This window comes from Pararge aegeria, chromosome 18, assembly GCF_905163445.1.
Source record: "Pararge aegeria chromosome 18, ilParAegt1.1, whole genome shotgun sequence".
NCBI lineage: Eukaryota > Metazoa > Arthropoda > Insecta > Lepidoptera > Nymphalidae > Pararge > Pararge aegeria.
Genome location: NC_053197.1, coordinates 515,589 through 531,212, shown reverse-complemented (window position 1 = coordinate 531,212; position 15,624 = coordinate 515,589). Strand labels below are relative to the sequence as shown.

Below are 15,624 nucleotides of genomic sequence, written 5' to 3'. Positions count from 1 at the left end.
ATTGCGTGCCAATTCTATTATTAATATGAGTAAATACTTAGTCTACTTTCTTCTTTTTTGTTCTTGACGCTTCTAGTTCTGTCAGTGCAAACAGATTTGCAGAGATTCTTAGTATTTTATATAGTTTATTTTCTGGTTGGTTTTTTGTTGAATAACATTTGAGAGTAAACAAAGAAACAGTTGGACAAGTGAAGTTACAATGCCGCGGACGCAAGACTTCCTGGATGAGCCCACGATGAGTGACACGACGATCCTGGTGACCGTTGAGGACCTTATCAACAGAGCCATGGGTCCGACAGACGTAAGTATACCTGGGTTGGGACTTATATCATCTTCATTCCCAGCCCTTTATGTTCTGTTGATTATGGGAACTATTAGGTTTCGGTTTTGATATCTTATTTTTAAAATTCATGTGTTACGTATATACCCACTTGTTGTACATACGCTGTTGCCCGAGACTTCGTCCGGGTTTATTTTGGGTTTTAAGGCATCTTTTTATTTTTCTGGGATAAATCATCATTAAAGGTTATCATATGGTCGTATCCGAGATGTAAACTATTTCTATGCAAAATTTCACCAAGATTAGTTAAGTTAATAAGCGGTTTACTCATACCTGCATGTTTTCCGGGATATATATTAGTCTTACTCCATCCTAAGGATTCCGGTATATTTACCTATATGTGTGCCAAATTTGATCAAGATCGGTTCATCGGTTTAGCATGGGTAACAAACAAACAAACAATCAAGTAAGCAAACGCACTTCACTTTCTTAATTCACTCACTTCTCTTATTTAAAATATTAGGATGGTTTATTTTACTGCGTACTGGACTGGCTCGATGCACATTCAAAATAGTCTAAAATCTTAAAAGAGCACCTTGTAAATAGGTACCGACTTGACAGTAAGATTGAACTGGGTCAACCATTCTTTTAATTCCTCTAGAAATCGAACCGCAAACATTCAAGGTAACGTGGTCAGCACTACGTCAGAGAGATCTCATCGGTATACTTTTTCGAATTAAAAACGAAACCATGAAAATTGGTACTCATTTTAGAGTTGATTGGATTAAGAGAAGGTTTGATAACCTTTAGGTAGGTAATTAATAGCCCGTTGAAAATTTGAGACCATTTTCCTGTTCTCCAGGCCAACGTCGTAAACTTCAAACTTATTCAAACTATTCTCCATATTCTTGCGAGACAACAGCGCATGCTGCAGCAACGAGTTGAAATAAGAATAATCGAAATAAGAAAAGAAGAAAGAAGTAGAAGGAAGAAACATGGAGATGAATCCACTGAGGAGAAAAGTTCAATAGAAAACCCATCGCCGGGCATTGTTAAAGCACACAAGAGTCCGCAAAGGGGTGACAAAAAAGATAAGCCTCCGTCGCTAGATATCAGAGATAAAGTTCAGCAAAAAGATAGAGCAGACAGAAAAGAGCATGAACGGGATGAAAAAATTAAATCAAAAGAAAAAGGAGAAATTACGTCATACGAAACAAAACAAATGCAATTGATGGTGAATAAAATTGAAGGTAAGATTCTTATTACTAATAATGTTTCAAACAATGTCAAACGTTCAAAACCCATTACCATCAACCATATTTAATGCTGACCAATCAGTCAAAATTTAATATGCTGAATATGTACTAAATACATCAGGTAGAGAGCAAATCATCTAGGAGGAATTTGGCAGCCATATCGCTACATTTAGCATATTATCTATAAGTGTAAGTTTCAACCTTCATTATTAAACGCTTTGGTCAAGACCATAACAACTGCAATCCATCCATCCACATTATTCTGCTAAGGATTATCTATTTTCGTATTATTTGGTAGGATATTAAGAAACAGCGCATGACCGTACACGTTCTAGAAGTGAAACTCCAGTTGAAATCATGGACACATCTTACTATTACACCTTACACTTTACTTATGCCTATCAGCTAATTATTATGCGATATTAAAGAACATAGTTGGTTTAATTACAACTTGTATGGTATCATCTGATAATCTGAACCCTGACTCTGAAAACGAACATCTACGTGCGCGTTTGCATAAGGTTCTTAAGCTTAGGTAACGACACTGTCACTTGTGACTGTGACTTGTCATCTTCGCGTTACACCTTTCTTCTCTCTTTTGTAACAATATTTATTAGGTCTATTTTTGAAGCAATTTGGAAACATTACTGTATCTTTTTGTAGTTAGCTACAATCGGTTTTTCCTTATTAATACGTGGCCATCCTTATTTAGTACTTATTTAATTTTTTTTTGCAACTTCAAGAGGAAGAGGAGGAGGTTATAATAAAAGAAACGAAAGGACAAGGAAAGTTTAAAAAATTGCCTCAAAAAGAAACAGAAGAAAAGGGTCAGCAAGAATCTAATAAAATATCACAAAAAGAAAAGGGAAAATGGGAGACAGAAGAAAAAATAGATCAGAAGGAACCTGATAAAAGATCACAAAAAGAAAGGGACAAAGAAAAGAAAGCAGGGCAGCGTGAATCAAATACATATACAGAGAGTGAAAGTGAAGGGCAGCAACCTGAACCTAAAATAGCACTAATAAAGATGGATATAGAAGAAAAATTGGGGAATCGTGAACCTGAAAAAGAAAGGGAAATATGGGGAAATGAAGGACAGCAAAGAGAGAAGGAAAAAAATAGATTAGCAGATCCAAACGTAGTAGCTCAAAAAGAACCTGAGCAAATGATGCAGAAAGAAATGGAAAGATGGGAAAAGCAAAAAAAAATAGAGCAGAAGGAACCTCAGAAAATGACCCAAGCAGAAAGGGATATATGGAAAAAAATGGGACCGGAAAAAACTGGGAAAATAGCACAAAAAGAAAAAGAAAGACTGGAAAGAGAAGACATTAAAGAAGAGCGAAGTAGACTTTATGAACAAAAAACTGAAAAGGAACGATCTGCGGTGAGTTGATCCACATTTCCGATTCTGATGTACTTACGTTTTGTCAATAAATTACTGCTTATAACTCCGTAAAATGAACTTAGGATGACTACACTTACAATTTTCTTTTATTTAGTCAGCCCACATTTATTACTGTCGTTTTTAAAAAGCCCTCGAGGGCCGTTTATGTTTCCACGCTGAAATTCTTTACTGAAAATTTAATGCAAATCAATTTAGCTGTTAAATAATAAAAATAATAGGTAAAAACGGTTACTTTAAAGTAGTAGTAGTAGATGATAGTAGAGAGCATCCCCTGTACTATCATCTACTGCTGCCCGTGCTCCGTTATATACCCTTAGTCGACACCCGCGGGAAGAGTAGGGGTGGTGACAATGTATTCTGATCTGCCAACACCAGGCGCCCTACTTTATGTAACATTAACATACTAACAGACACAGTTTTGTATTTATATTACATCATAAGTGTGGATTACATTAATTTTTTTAATTTTTAGAGAGAACCAGACTTAGACCGAAAGAAAACTGCGCAGCGCAGCAACATAGAGATTACGGGTTAATTGCACTGATTCTTTTAGTTAATACCCGTACATTAGTGAACGCATACAAAATATATATTGACAAGAAGATATATAGAACGCGTTAGACTTTTGGGAATCCTAATTTTTTTGTGAAACATACCTACCTAAGAACTCAGATTCTAAAGTTTTTCAGATTCTAAGTATAGATACGTTCTTAAAAACCGCATTAAAATCGGTCATATAATTTTCAGAAAAAATCCTAAACTCTTACCGAAAAAGGCATAAGTAAAGGCCCTGGACCCTGGACCTATAAGGACATAGATGACAATAATAATATCTCGTATATTACTACTGTCATCACTGTGTACATACATATTTTTTAATGTTATGGTAATTTTTATAAACTTTTTCAGAAAAAATAATCGATAACGAAAATATTCTCGTAGGTGAGTGTATTTATGTTAAATAAATTAATAAATAAATATACTACGACAATACACACGTTTAAATAAGGCACTGATCATATTGTATATATACGCCTGTGATTTCATACAGAATATGACTACAATATTAAAGAAAGAAAATGAGAATACTATTTCAATAGTTTTTTTTTCTTGATTGCACCCAATAACAATTTTCTGTTTTTACATGTGTTTATCTGTGAGTGCTCCTAATTAATATCAGAACATTAATACCTGGGAATTAATTAATATTAGGTTACCTTATAAATATTAGTGCAGTAACCGCCGTGGGCAACAGTCACCCAAACTCCTATTTCTAAAATTCGCTTTACGTAACAAAATATCAACATTGACGGCCGAGTGGCGCAGTGGGCAGCGAGCCTGCTTTCTGAGTCCAAGGTCGTGGGTTCGGTTCCCACAACTGGAAAATGTTTGTGTGATGAGCATGAATGTTTTTCGGTGTCTGGGTGTTTATCTGTATATTATAAGTATTTATATTCATAAAAAATATTCATCAGCTATCTCAGTACCCATAACACAAGCTACGCTTACTTTGGGGCTAGATGGCGATGTGTATATTGTCGTTGTATATTTATTTATTTATTATTTATTTTTCGAGGGACACACAGAGTTTTTAGTGGGTGCAAGTCCGACTTAACTACTCCGTTTCCCCCAACGGAGTGGTATGCGTCAGGCATTTGGGCAAGAAAGGGTTAAATAAGAAAGGGCAAAAAAGGGTTAAATCATCATTAATAGCCTATAGCCACTATAATGTACTATACACTCCACTGCTGACTAAATGCCTCTCCAAAAGGGAGGGTCTGCCCACTCAAGTAAGGGCAAACGGGTTGTTGATTGCAGTAGATGGTAGTTTTAGCACAGCAGAGGATGCTGCTGCCCGTTTTCCGATATATTTCCTTAGTCGCCCCGTACGACACCCGCGGGAGAGAAGGTGACTGGTGGCAAACGTATTCTGATCTGATGTCACCACAAGGCACTTTAAATTATATCATTGGAATATCTATTGGTGCTAGTTGGAAGTCGAATAGGTACGCAGAAGTTACATGGAATAGAAATGTGAAAATCAAATCGATATTTGTTATTTTCAGTTGGGAAAAGACCACCTACACGCCAAGGTAAAACTGCATTGATTGAATTTGTTAAACTTCCGTAAGTATTCATCAAAATCGATAAAGACGTGCTGCCAATGAATGGACGTGGATTACGGGCATGGTATATTATGAAAAAAGCATCTTATATTATTTATTTATTTATTAAGAGCACTAACAACATGCATATAACACGTTTTTAAACATAGCACACACACACAAACATGGACTGATATGCAGGTCAATTACAAGTGCACATAGCATTGACAAAGCGTCATGTTAACTTAATTTGACAAAAAATTTGATTCACGTGGTCCGTCGGCACTCCCTAACTCTGGCTGTAGATGCCCCGTCCAGCGGCAGCATCGCCGTGGTGAGCCGGGCACAGTTCGAGCTCCTGGAGGATGCCGTGGCGCAGCTGAGAAGGCTCATCTCCCCGCAGCCGCTGCAGCTGCCCGACAACAAGCAACTCATGAGCGACGTCATCAAGGGCACTGCCACCTTGCCGGACGCTATGCACACCCTGCAGGTTAACATCATATTGTCCTGGGACAAGTAGACGGTGGCGTGCACTGAGCTACTTACCGGGGTATGCATACCGCAGGAAAATTGCATCGAATGCCAAAAATCCCCCTCCTATACGAGTTATATGTCAATTTTAGGGTACGCAGTGCTTTTGTGCATGTACGAAGTGCACGCCGCTGCAAAAATACATCGTAATGTTCTGCATCTTAGAACACAACCAGTTAAACTGTTCGCACTTTAAAATTAAGGAAACTAAAAACGACACGGAAACACGCCCGATATTAAATAAATAAAAAAATAAATATACTTCGACAATTTACACATCGCCATCTAGCCCCAAAGTAAGCGTAGCTTGTGTTATGGGTACTTAGGTGACGGATGAATATTATACATAAATTCTTCTAACATACAAATAAACACCCAGAAAAATATGCATGTTCATCAAACTTTCCAGTTGTAGAAATCGAACCCACGGCTTTGGCCTCAAAAAGCAGGGTCGCTGCCCACTGCGCCAATCGGCTTTAAATTAAAAAATATATTCGTCGAGTTGATTTACTTTTCCTGTTAAGTGTGTTGAAAGAAGGAACGTTACAGATAGATGCAAAGCTGCGGGCCGCGGAGGACGCTGTGGTGCGGATGGCGGGTCTGTTGACCCAGCTGGCGGCCGCCGGAGAGTTGCCCGAAGAACTGCTCGAGCAGTTGGAGGCGTTAGAGCCAGCGTATGCTGGCCTACAAGCACAGGTGTGACTCTTCTTTCTTTCTAACATCGTTGGTAGAAAAGCATCCTAAATTCTATATCCTACTCTCTTACGGGAAATTAGGCTTCCTTTCCCGTAAGAAAGTAGGATATGCTCAGTATCTGGAGTGAATTACGGTGAAAATGATAATGAAGACCAGTAACTTTCTTATATATTACCTATTTTATAATTCTGTGGTGTCAATGCTGTTGCACACAAATTTCTAAACTAAATTAATGGGTCTAAAAGTAATGGTTTTTGTTATGTTTTCCTTGATAAAACCGATTGAAAATAGCACTTTTTTATAGTCAATTTAGTTTAGTTTAGAGAATTGCGTACAAAATTGAGAGCCTTATAGGGGAGATGGGTTAAGAGTTAGGACCCACTAGCCCTACACTACGAAATTAACTTTTAGGCAGACAGATCTCGGCCATTGGTTGCAAAGAAATCAGTCGCGATTGACCCCAGAGCTGCCCGCTCGAAAGCTTCTCGCGTCATGGAAATGGAGCATCACGGGGAACAGGGGACACCCGACATGTCCCTGGCGTCGCGACCGTCGGCCATGTCCAGAGCTTCGAGGACTTCTACGATATCTGCTACGGAGAGAGTTCCATGTGTTACCCATGAGGATTTGAAGTCAGTATCAGACATCACCCCATTAATTTCCTGGTTATAGTTTGCTACTTTTATCATTATTAGAAAATGACAATGAAATAGAAGCGCGCCAACCAGGTAGAAGAATGGCAGTAGGTATATCAAAGTCAAACTAATGGGTATCGGTTTAGAAACCAGAACGTTCAATTGCTTGGTGAAAATGATATCGTCTGACCACCTAGTAGGTGTCAATCGATTATCCAGAGTGAAGCCATTCTATAAACCATCATTTTCAGGGACCTAGAAAAGTCTGCAGTAAAGGCATCTTCTTATACGTAACTTATAGGTTAATATGTTATGATGGAAAGTAAAGAGAAGGAATAATAATTGAAAGCGAACGTTTTTCCAGGGTTGCTTTGAAGGACCTGAGGGACGATATTTTAAAAGCCATAAACAACATGACAGCGAGGGCCTCAACATCAGCAGAAAATGCTCTGCATTTTGCTAAAGGTGTAGGTAAGGTACATATGAGTAATATAAAGCTATCGTGTATTTTCGTTGCCTGTGTCAATTGGGTTAGGGTCAGGGTGAAGCTTCGCTTGGTTGAACCCTAGGGCTCGATGACAAAAGTGGAACGTCAACCTTAGGGCGCCTCATGTGTGACTCTGACACTAGAGGGTGGCTAAGTTTGTGGACTGAGATTACTCTTACGTCCTCGAGGCCGTGGATTGAGGTAAAGTTAAGGTACGATAACGTAAGATATCCGGGAGCTGAAAATATTCAAAGACTGTAACAGTTTTTGTTTTTTTTTGCTGCAGGTTGAGACACCTTGCTTTTTCTTTGATTTCAAGTTAGAACTTGATCAGTAAAGTGTTTAAGTGATAAAAAAATTAACACTCAGAGATGTTACTACGAGTAGGACAATGGCCCAAATTAATGGGTGCAGTAATAACCAGACCAGCAACGGAGTTTAGGGACATGTGTATTAGTGAGTGTTCTTACGTGATAGGTTTTTTTATAGAATAATAAGGGTAATGAAATATTTTAGGGGCACAGTTATACACATTTGCATGTGGCGCACTACGTACCGGAACATTAATGAGTTGGAACCTACATTAATAATTAAATTCTTGAAATATTACAGCTGACAAGTTAAGTGTGGCTCTGCAGCTAGACGAGCGGATTTCGACTCTGTTCTCGGTGTTGGGCGACTACGCGGAGCAGCTAAACGGGTTTGACTCGGGGCTCACCACGCAGGTACAGGCCACAGCATGTAATCCATATACATCTTATAAATGCCAAGTGTGTCTGTGTCTTATAGACTACATCTTTTGAGGGTGTTGCGTAAAAATAATACGAAGTATATGTATACTTCGTATTATTTTTACGAATAAGATACTATACTTAGTTAGATTCACGGATTTTGCCCTTACAGGTTAGCCCGTAGCGGGCATCAGTCATCTTTGACTGCATCATCACTTATCACCAGGTGAGATTGCAGTCAAGGGGTGACTTATAGGGAATTATAAAACAAGATTCTTGATAGCTTAATAATAACTGATATGGATTTATGATACCAAAAGAGCCTGCAAATAGCAAGTTACAGGCAGATTCCAAATGTTAATGAAATAAATTAGTGTTGTGCTTTGAATAACAGGAGCAAACAAGTTAGTTCAGTCGATCGGAGATAGTGTTGCGGCCTTGTGGTGCATCTTGTTTGTTTATATTGTGAACAGGTAGTACTCCACCGGCCATTTTATTTATTATATCTCGAGTTTTACCTATCCACAGATATATCTGTTATTTCGGAGGAAAGGAAATCTACCTATGTTTTTCTTAGAAGGGCAGGAAAGATGTCTCTCACGGGACACCTAGACGGTGTCCGTACATCCGTGAACCGTCTAGATGTTTAACCTAAAGGTTGTCAATTTGTAGATAATGTTGTTTATGACTGTCACCAGATGCAAGGTTTCCAAGATCAAATGGCACACATGCGCGCAGACCTCCGAGCTGGACTCGTGCAATTGGAGAATGTCAACAATAACGCTGAAACTGCTGGTAATGTCATATGTGCACTGATGTCAGCTTGTATTATACACGTTTTTCTAGGAAACTCTTAAATCGGATGCCTAATGATGAGTGATGCGCTGAGGAAAAAAACGTACCACACACTCTTAGATGGTCATTAACGATGTTAGGCGCTATCTTAAATTACGACACTCGTAAACTGACACTTATATAGATGAAAACAATATTAATTTATTTTGTTTTTTCAATAATTTTAAAACCATACGAAAAATTAAAATACGATGGTACACAAAATACCACACCTTGTGGCAATAATCGTAGACAAGTTAGGTTATATGAGTTGCTTAGTGAAAATCGATTAGTGAGAGGTAAATTTATGCCTAGGAGTCTTTTTTGATTAGGCCTACTTACTTAGGCATTGCCTTGTTTTTCGTTAGTAAGAACGGGCATTCATCATCATCATCACATCAACCTATTATTGGCCCACTATAAAGCACGGGTCTCCTCCCACAATGAGAAGGGGTTAAGGCCGTAGTCCACCACACTGGTCCAGTGCGGATTAGTGTACTCCACACACCTTTGAGAACATTATGTAGAACTCTCAGGTGAAGCGAGTGATATTTTAATCACTTAAAACGCACATAATTTAGAAAAGTTCAGAGGTGTGTGCTGTGATTCGAACCCCGAAAGGGAAGTCCTGCCCAAAACGCAATGACTTCAGGTATTAAATCGGCATTAGACGTATTATTAGTGGATCGGCCATTACTCACGCGTACTGCGTTTCACAACATAGCTGTTTTGGAGCTGACGGAGCGCTGCGACGAGCTGGCGGCTGAGCTGGACAGCACGCTGACGGCGCACAAGGCCCTCGCGGCGCTGCAGGCACAGCTCGGCTGCGACATGCGCGTGAGCACCCGCACCCGGTACACTTGCAGCCTCTGGGCTGACGAGCTGGCGGCTCAGCTGGACAGTTTGCGCCACAACAAACGTCATGAAGCCTGAACGCACATACTTGTGACCAGCAGATATCGTCCACCAAGTTTCCTGGTGTGATGTTTTGACTCAGGAGAATCTTCTCCATCGGCCTGTCGAACTATGCGCCTGCCCATTGCCATATAGCCGCGTAACTCGTTGAGCTATTGGCAGCTCTGGTTTCTTCTACGGATCTACTCATTTCTAATTTGATCATTTAGATATACTCCAAACATAGCTAGATTTTTAACTTTAGCCTTCGCTTTTTTATCTGGTCGATATTATTAAAATCAATTGATTCATCTTTATTAAAATTTTCATCAATCTTGTAAAATGAAAATACCCCATTTTGAAATATATATTTGGAAGCCGACCATTTTCATATTCCACTGACTAAATGCTTAGAAAGTATAATGACACAGTTCTAAACTGAAGGCTTAGTTGGAATTATTAATGTCTTTTATTATATTAGTTTGTTTAATGAACTTATACAGAACTTGGTCGAGTGCATGGAGATGCTGCGGGAGCAAAAGGCAGATCGCGACGAAGTTCTGGATGGACTCAGAGACAAGGTATGCCATTCAAGACTTATTTGATTCTCCGCTTTGCAATCTGGCAAGCATTGTGTCAATGTTGTGTGCGAAGTACATTTATTGAACAGTGAATTGAATAAAATCAAAAATGAATCGCTTGCAGGCAGACACGTCTAGACTGGCCGGCTTGTTGTCAGAATTGGACTTTGCAGAGGCCCGCACAGACTTCGAGCGACGCATTGACTTGTGCCATGAAAAGTTTGATCGCCAGGATGAAGTGTGGCAGGTTAGCTATCTGATGATGTACGTTCGACGACCGTAAGAGGATAGGAGGAGAGTGGGGAATGCAGAGCACCACTAAGGCGCGAATTAATATACTGACATCGAGGTATTCTTCCCTCGATGTCAGTTTGCTCAAGGACAGGTGTCAGTCGATCATTGATAAATACCAAATTTGAGTATCCGCTGTCTGTCACAGAATAGAAAACAAAGGTTTTAGATAGATCTTTATTTGCATAATACACACGTTTACATAGATGCCATTTCAATATCAATTGCGAAGTCACAGTGTATTGCCATTAGCTGGCGTGCAAATATAACAAGCCATTGGTTAACACAGAATCAATTTTAAAACAATATGCAATTTTAATACAATACAATAATACAATCAGAAACATTAATTGAAAATTCGTGTTCAATGTCAAAGTTTAGAATGCTGAAGTGACGTTTTTTATTTAATTTTTGTGGGCTTTAGCTTATACGGGTTGATCAACACTCTAGTATTTTAACAGCGCTGCTTTTTGTAAAGGACAAAAATTGTAGAGATCTACATGTCTAAGAGATCTCCATACTCGGCTCAAATAATGTCATAATGTCTTAAAATGCCTTAAAGGCAGTGGTCTACCAATCAGCACTTTGGTCTGTAATTGATTGTGATAATGAATGCGGTATGGGGTGGGTGGTGTTGGGTGGACCACTCCGCCCCTTCAGTGATACCGTGGCTACGCGTGTGGTATCAGATGAGATCCGAGTGAAGCAAACATGACTTTGAATAAGTATAATCAAATGAACATCGCTGAAGCGGATCATTTTAAGTGTGTAATTTTAATGATTTCTGTATTTCATTTAAATTGAGGAAAGTATTAATGTTATATATTAACATATTTATATATCTATATATTTTATATATATAGAAAGTTGTGTTAGTTACACCATTAATAACTCAAAAACGGCTGGACCAATATTTTTGATATTTGATCGTTTGGATTCTTAGACCGGAATTTAGGTATTAAAATATAACATTCATAAAAAAAAATTAACCGCGGTACGAAGTTCGCCTGGACAGCTAGTGTTGTATATGACTTTTAGTAGTTTAAATTAATTATGGGTCATGTTATTTAATGTATGTTTATATCGTATTTGTATTTATATATATTATAATTGTATATTTTATTTATTTATTTGTGTAATATTGATGGCACCACCTCTTTTCTATGTATTTTCCTTTCACGCCTTTGGTTGCCTGGAAGAAATCGCTATTTATCGCTACATAAGGTCACCAAATTGTACTCTCTTGCTCTATGTTTATATCTCTGTCACTACTTATTTATCTCATTCAAATGTCCCGCAGACAGCTATTAGGGAGCTGAAGGCCGCGACGGACAAAAAGGCGGAACTGGTGGAGTTGCTGTCGGCGCGCGACGAGGCGCAGCGCCGCCTGCAAGAGCTCAACGACAAGATCAGGCTCCTAGCGGCCGCGCTTGGCGAGCCTAAGGTACGGGACTCCTTACCGACACGCATCTCAACGAGTGCGATTTATTCCTGCGATTTTCGTGTTTTACTCCCAATGGGAGGTTTGCCCGCGTGCTGGGCAGTCGGGTCGGTGATTACAGTAGATGGTATTAGTAGCTCAGATCGCTGCTGCCCAATCTCTGTTTAGTATTGATTATAAGCCGAGAACGCTCGCCTAAACAAAGCAACACTTCGCAGGGCACGGGAGGAACGCATCCTGTGTCCATGAACCTGAGGAGTAGATGTTAACCTCACGAGTCTCTAATTACAACAGCAACTCAAGCCTTTAAAATGGCACACAGCAATGATGCTTCGCGGCAGAAATAAGCATGGCGGCAGTACTTCTATCTAATGCTCGGACACAAGGCTACTAAAAAAGAATCTTCATTAATTAAAGTTATCAATTGCCGTGGATAAAAAACTGTTACGATTGGCTTCAGACTGCACTGCTAACTCGTAAGTTAGCGGACGGTGCGACGTGCGGATCCTGCCACGTGCGGGCACTGATGGAGCCCTACGAGGCCGCGCACGGGGCTCCGCGTGCTCTGCCGGCGCTCCGCCCGCCGCCCGTGGGCGCGTCGCAGGAGCCCTGCATCGCGGACTTGGTCGCTGGAGAACCTTCCGAGGACAGGTTAGGATCAAGCTTATTGCAAGCCTCGTAGCTTGGGAATAGCCAGATACCAGGGCTGCATAACTATGGCAGAGTTCGAAAGTTTGTATAATTACAGAAGTAAGTATACAATTTCCCTTTCAGACAAATAATACAACAATCTATTCAGAGAAACTGGTGGTCATTCTATTGTACAGAGATATCTTAACTAATTTAACTACAACATTATCCCTTTCATTGTTTTCTTTGTGGAAAAGGATATTGAATTTTTAATTATGACATCATCAATAGCCTATAACAGTTCACCGCTGGACGAAAGGCCTCTCCCTACGAGAGGATTTGCCGCTTTTTAATAACCATGCAGGACAGATGGGTTCGTGATAGCAGTAGATGGCAGTAGCAGCACAGAGGACGCTACAGCTCGGTCTCCGTGTCATCTTGTACGGCACCCGCGGGAAGAGAACGGGTGGTGACATTTATATTCTGATCTGCCGTCACCACACTGTACATAACACCATAAATATCTGTTAAACCCGTGTCAAGTGCCACAGATAAAAAGATAGAAGTTGCCGAAAATTAAAAGAAAACAACTAAATTCATTTATTTCCAGTAGGGCTAGTTTATAAGCACTTTTGAAACGTAAAATCAGTCTGTTTGTTGGGACTCTCTACCACCGGTTCGGAAGCCATATTCTTCCGAGAAGAGCCGGCAATAGCAGATTGCTCTTTTCCAACATCATTTTATAATTTCAAAATCTTTAGAATTTAATTAAGTTATGCAAAATAGACTTTAAGTTTTTCAAGTTAGCGCATTCATTCTAACATACTGTTCAGTAATAAAATAGTGCAGATATTCATAAAAATATAATTTACAGCAATTATAGAACAAGTGTGTATTTGAGATATCTTGTCACTGTTTTAGGCAGTAAGTAGGTATTGCTTGGTAACCGGCTTGATCAGCGTGAATACAATATTTGTTGTAAGGTGTTGTTGTTGGATAGAAGCAGGCGTTTCTTTGCGGAAATCTATAATATATGCTATTATATGTTAATATATGATAATATATGTTGTTGTCCGCAGGCACATCTGCCATCGCTGGTGCGGCGGCTCGCACACGCTGGTGACGGAGTTCACGAGGCGCGCCCAGGCACCAGCCGGCCAGCTCGCGGGGCTTGCCAGGAAATTCCAGGGGTACGGCGCCGATGGCCGCGTAAGATGCTTGTAGCTATACGCATCTCATCAAGCTTAGCTTTGTTACAATCCGCGACAACAACTACGGTGTATAAAACATGGATAGTTGGAAAAGGGGTGCCGCCCTGCATCTATCAAGCTGACGTTTTAAGCATGTAATTACACCGGTAACACAGCAATGCAATTTAGCTACAGAAATAAGCAAGGAGGTTGTATTTCTCCAGACGAGTTCTGCCACAAAAAGCTCTACAGTCTCTGTAGTCTATATGATTAAGGTTTGATGATAAATCAGGAAGCTTGTACGTAGTATACTTTTTTCAATTGTAGTATTTGTATTTATAATTTGTAATTAATAATGCTTTAATTAATAAAAGATGGAATATTTATTTATTCTTTCTTAATTTTTAATTAAGACTGTTTCATCATCAACAGTCTATCCCATTCCACTGCTGGACTAACGGTCTCTCCCAAGGGGAGGGTTTGCCCATAATCACCACAGGGCAGGCGGATTGGTGATAGCAGTAAATTGTAGTAGTTGACTTTTAATGTATTTGCTTGTACCAGCTGTATATGATGGAGGAGGAGTGCCAGCCGTGCGTTGAGTGCAACTTGCTGAGCGAGGAGGAGACTCTACAGGTTCTGCCCGCCCCCCCCGGCCACGGCGGCGCCGGGGACATGTCGCCCGGACGGGAACCGCCCCTGGAGTGCACTTGTCCCCTGACCGACTAGAGAACTAAGCACTTACGTCGGTCTTGCCGCATGCTTCGAATCCGTCGTATGCCACTATATTAATCCGTTCAGGGGCCTCACTTTGATCGCGTTTAAAACAGTATTATTTTTATGACTTATCTTGACATCCTTAAAATAAGGATTGTAATTCTTAAACAAATCGTCAATCATCTTTGCTTCCTTCATCACCTCAACCAATTGACGTCCACTGCTGGACAATAAGTCTTTTGTAGGGAGTTCCACAATACACGGTCCTGGGCCGCTTGCATCCAGCGGCTCCCAGCGACTCGCCTGATGTCATCTGTCCACCTCGTTAGGGCCGACCTACGCTGCGTTTACCGGTGCGGAGTTGCCATTCTAGCACCTTAAGACCTCAACGTCCATCAGTTCTCCGAGCTGTGTGCCGCGCCCATTGCAACTTCAGCTTCGCGACTCGCTGAGCTATGTCGGTAACTCTAGTTCTTCTAGGGATCTCCTCATTTGATCACGTAGAAATACTCCTAGCATAGCTCTCTCCATCGCCCGCTGAGTGATTCCGATTCTTCTTATGAGGCCCATAGATAGCTACCACGTCTCAGATCCGTAAGTCACCACTGGCAACACGCACTGTTCGAAAACTTTAGTTTTCAGCCACTGAGGGATTTTGGACGAGAAGATGTCAGGTCACTATCTTACTAATATTATAAATGCGGAAGTGCGTTTGTTCGTCCTTTCTTGACACCCTAACTTAGTAACCAATCGACTCAATTTTTGGCAGAGTTGATATAAAGGATGGAGAGTAACAGCAGCTGCTTTGGGTTCTGGAAAAACATCGAAATATCGTCAACAGAATGCCGTCCTTAATTCGAGTCCTACCAAAGCAACAAAATTACTTTTTCACCACGGGTAAAACCGCACGGCGCAGCTAG

General features: G+C 40.3%; 1 protein-coding gene across 1 annotated transcript; it reads left to right on the top strand.

The window, feature by feature from the left end:
- Nucleotides 1-199: 199 nt before the first annotated feature.
- LOC120631725 (myosin-10-like) lies at nt 200-14,716 on the top strand. Its single transcript, XM_039901406.1, has 19 exons — nt 200-301; nt 1,143-1,530; nt 2,280-2,920; nt 3,414-3,471; nt 3,851-3,883; nt 5,008-5,034; nt 5,352-5,536; nt 6,127-6,273; nt 6,685-6,905; nt 7,273-7,379; nt 8,008-8,120; nt 8,825-8,921; nt 9,685-9,797; nt 10,358-10,435; nt 10,560-10,682; nt 12,027-12,170; nt 12,628-12,818; nt 13,877-14,006; nt 14,552-14,716. Exons 1-19 carry the CDS (start codon nt 200-202, stop codon nt 14,714-14,716), a joined length of 3,063 nt encoding a protein of 1,020 aa, XP_039757340.1.
- Nucleotides 14,717-15,624: the final 908 nt, after the last annotated feature.

Excerpts from the sequence above, each read along its gene's own strand:
- LOC120631725 (XM_039901406.1), top strand. The coding sequence starts at position 200 with ATGCCGCGGACGCAAGACTTCCTGGATGAGCCCACGATGAGTGACACG. Across the intron at positions 2,921-3,413 it reads CTGAAAAGGAACGATCTGCG|AGAGAACCAGACTTAGACCG; the intron begins GTGAGTTGATCC and ends TTTAATTTTTAG. Across the intron at positions 8,922-9,684 it reads CAATAACGCTGAAACTGCTG|CTGTTTTGGAGCTGACGGAG; the intron begins GTAATGTCATAT and ends TTCACAACATAG.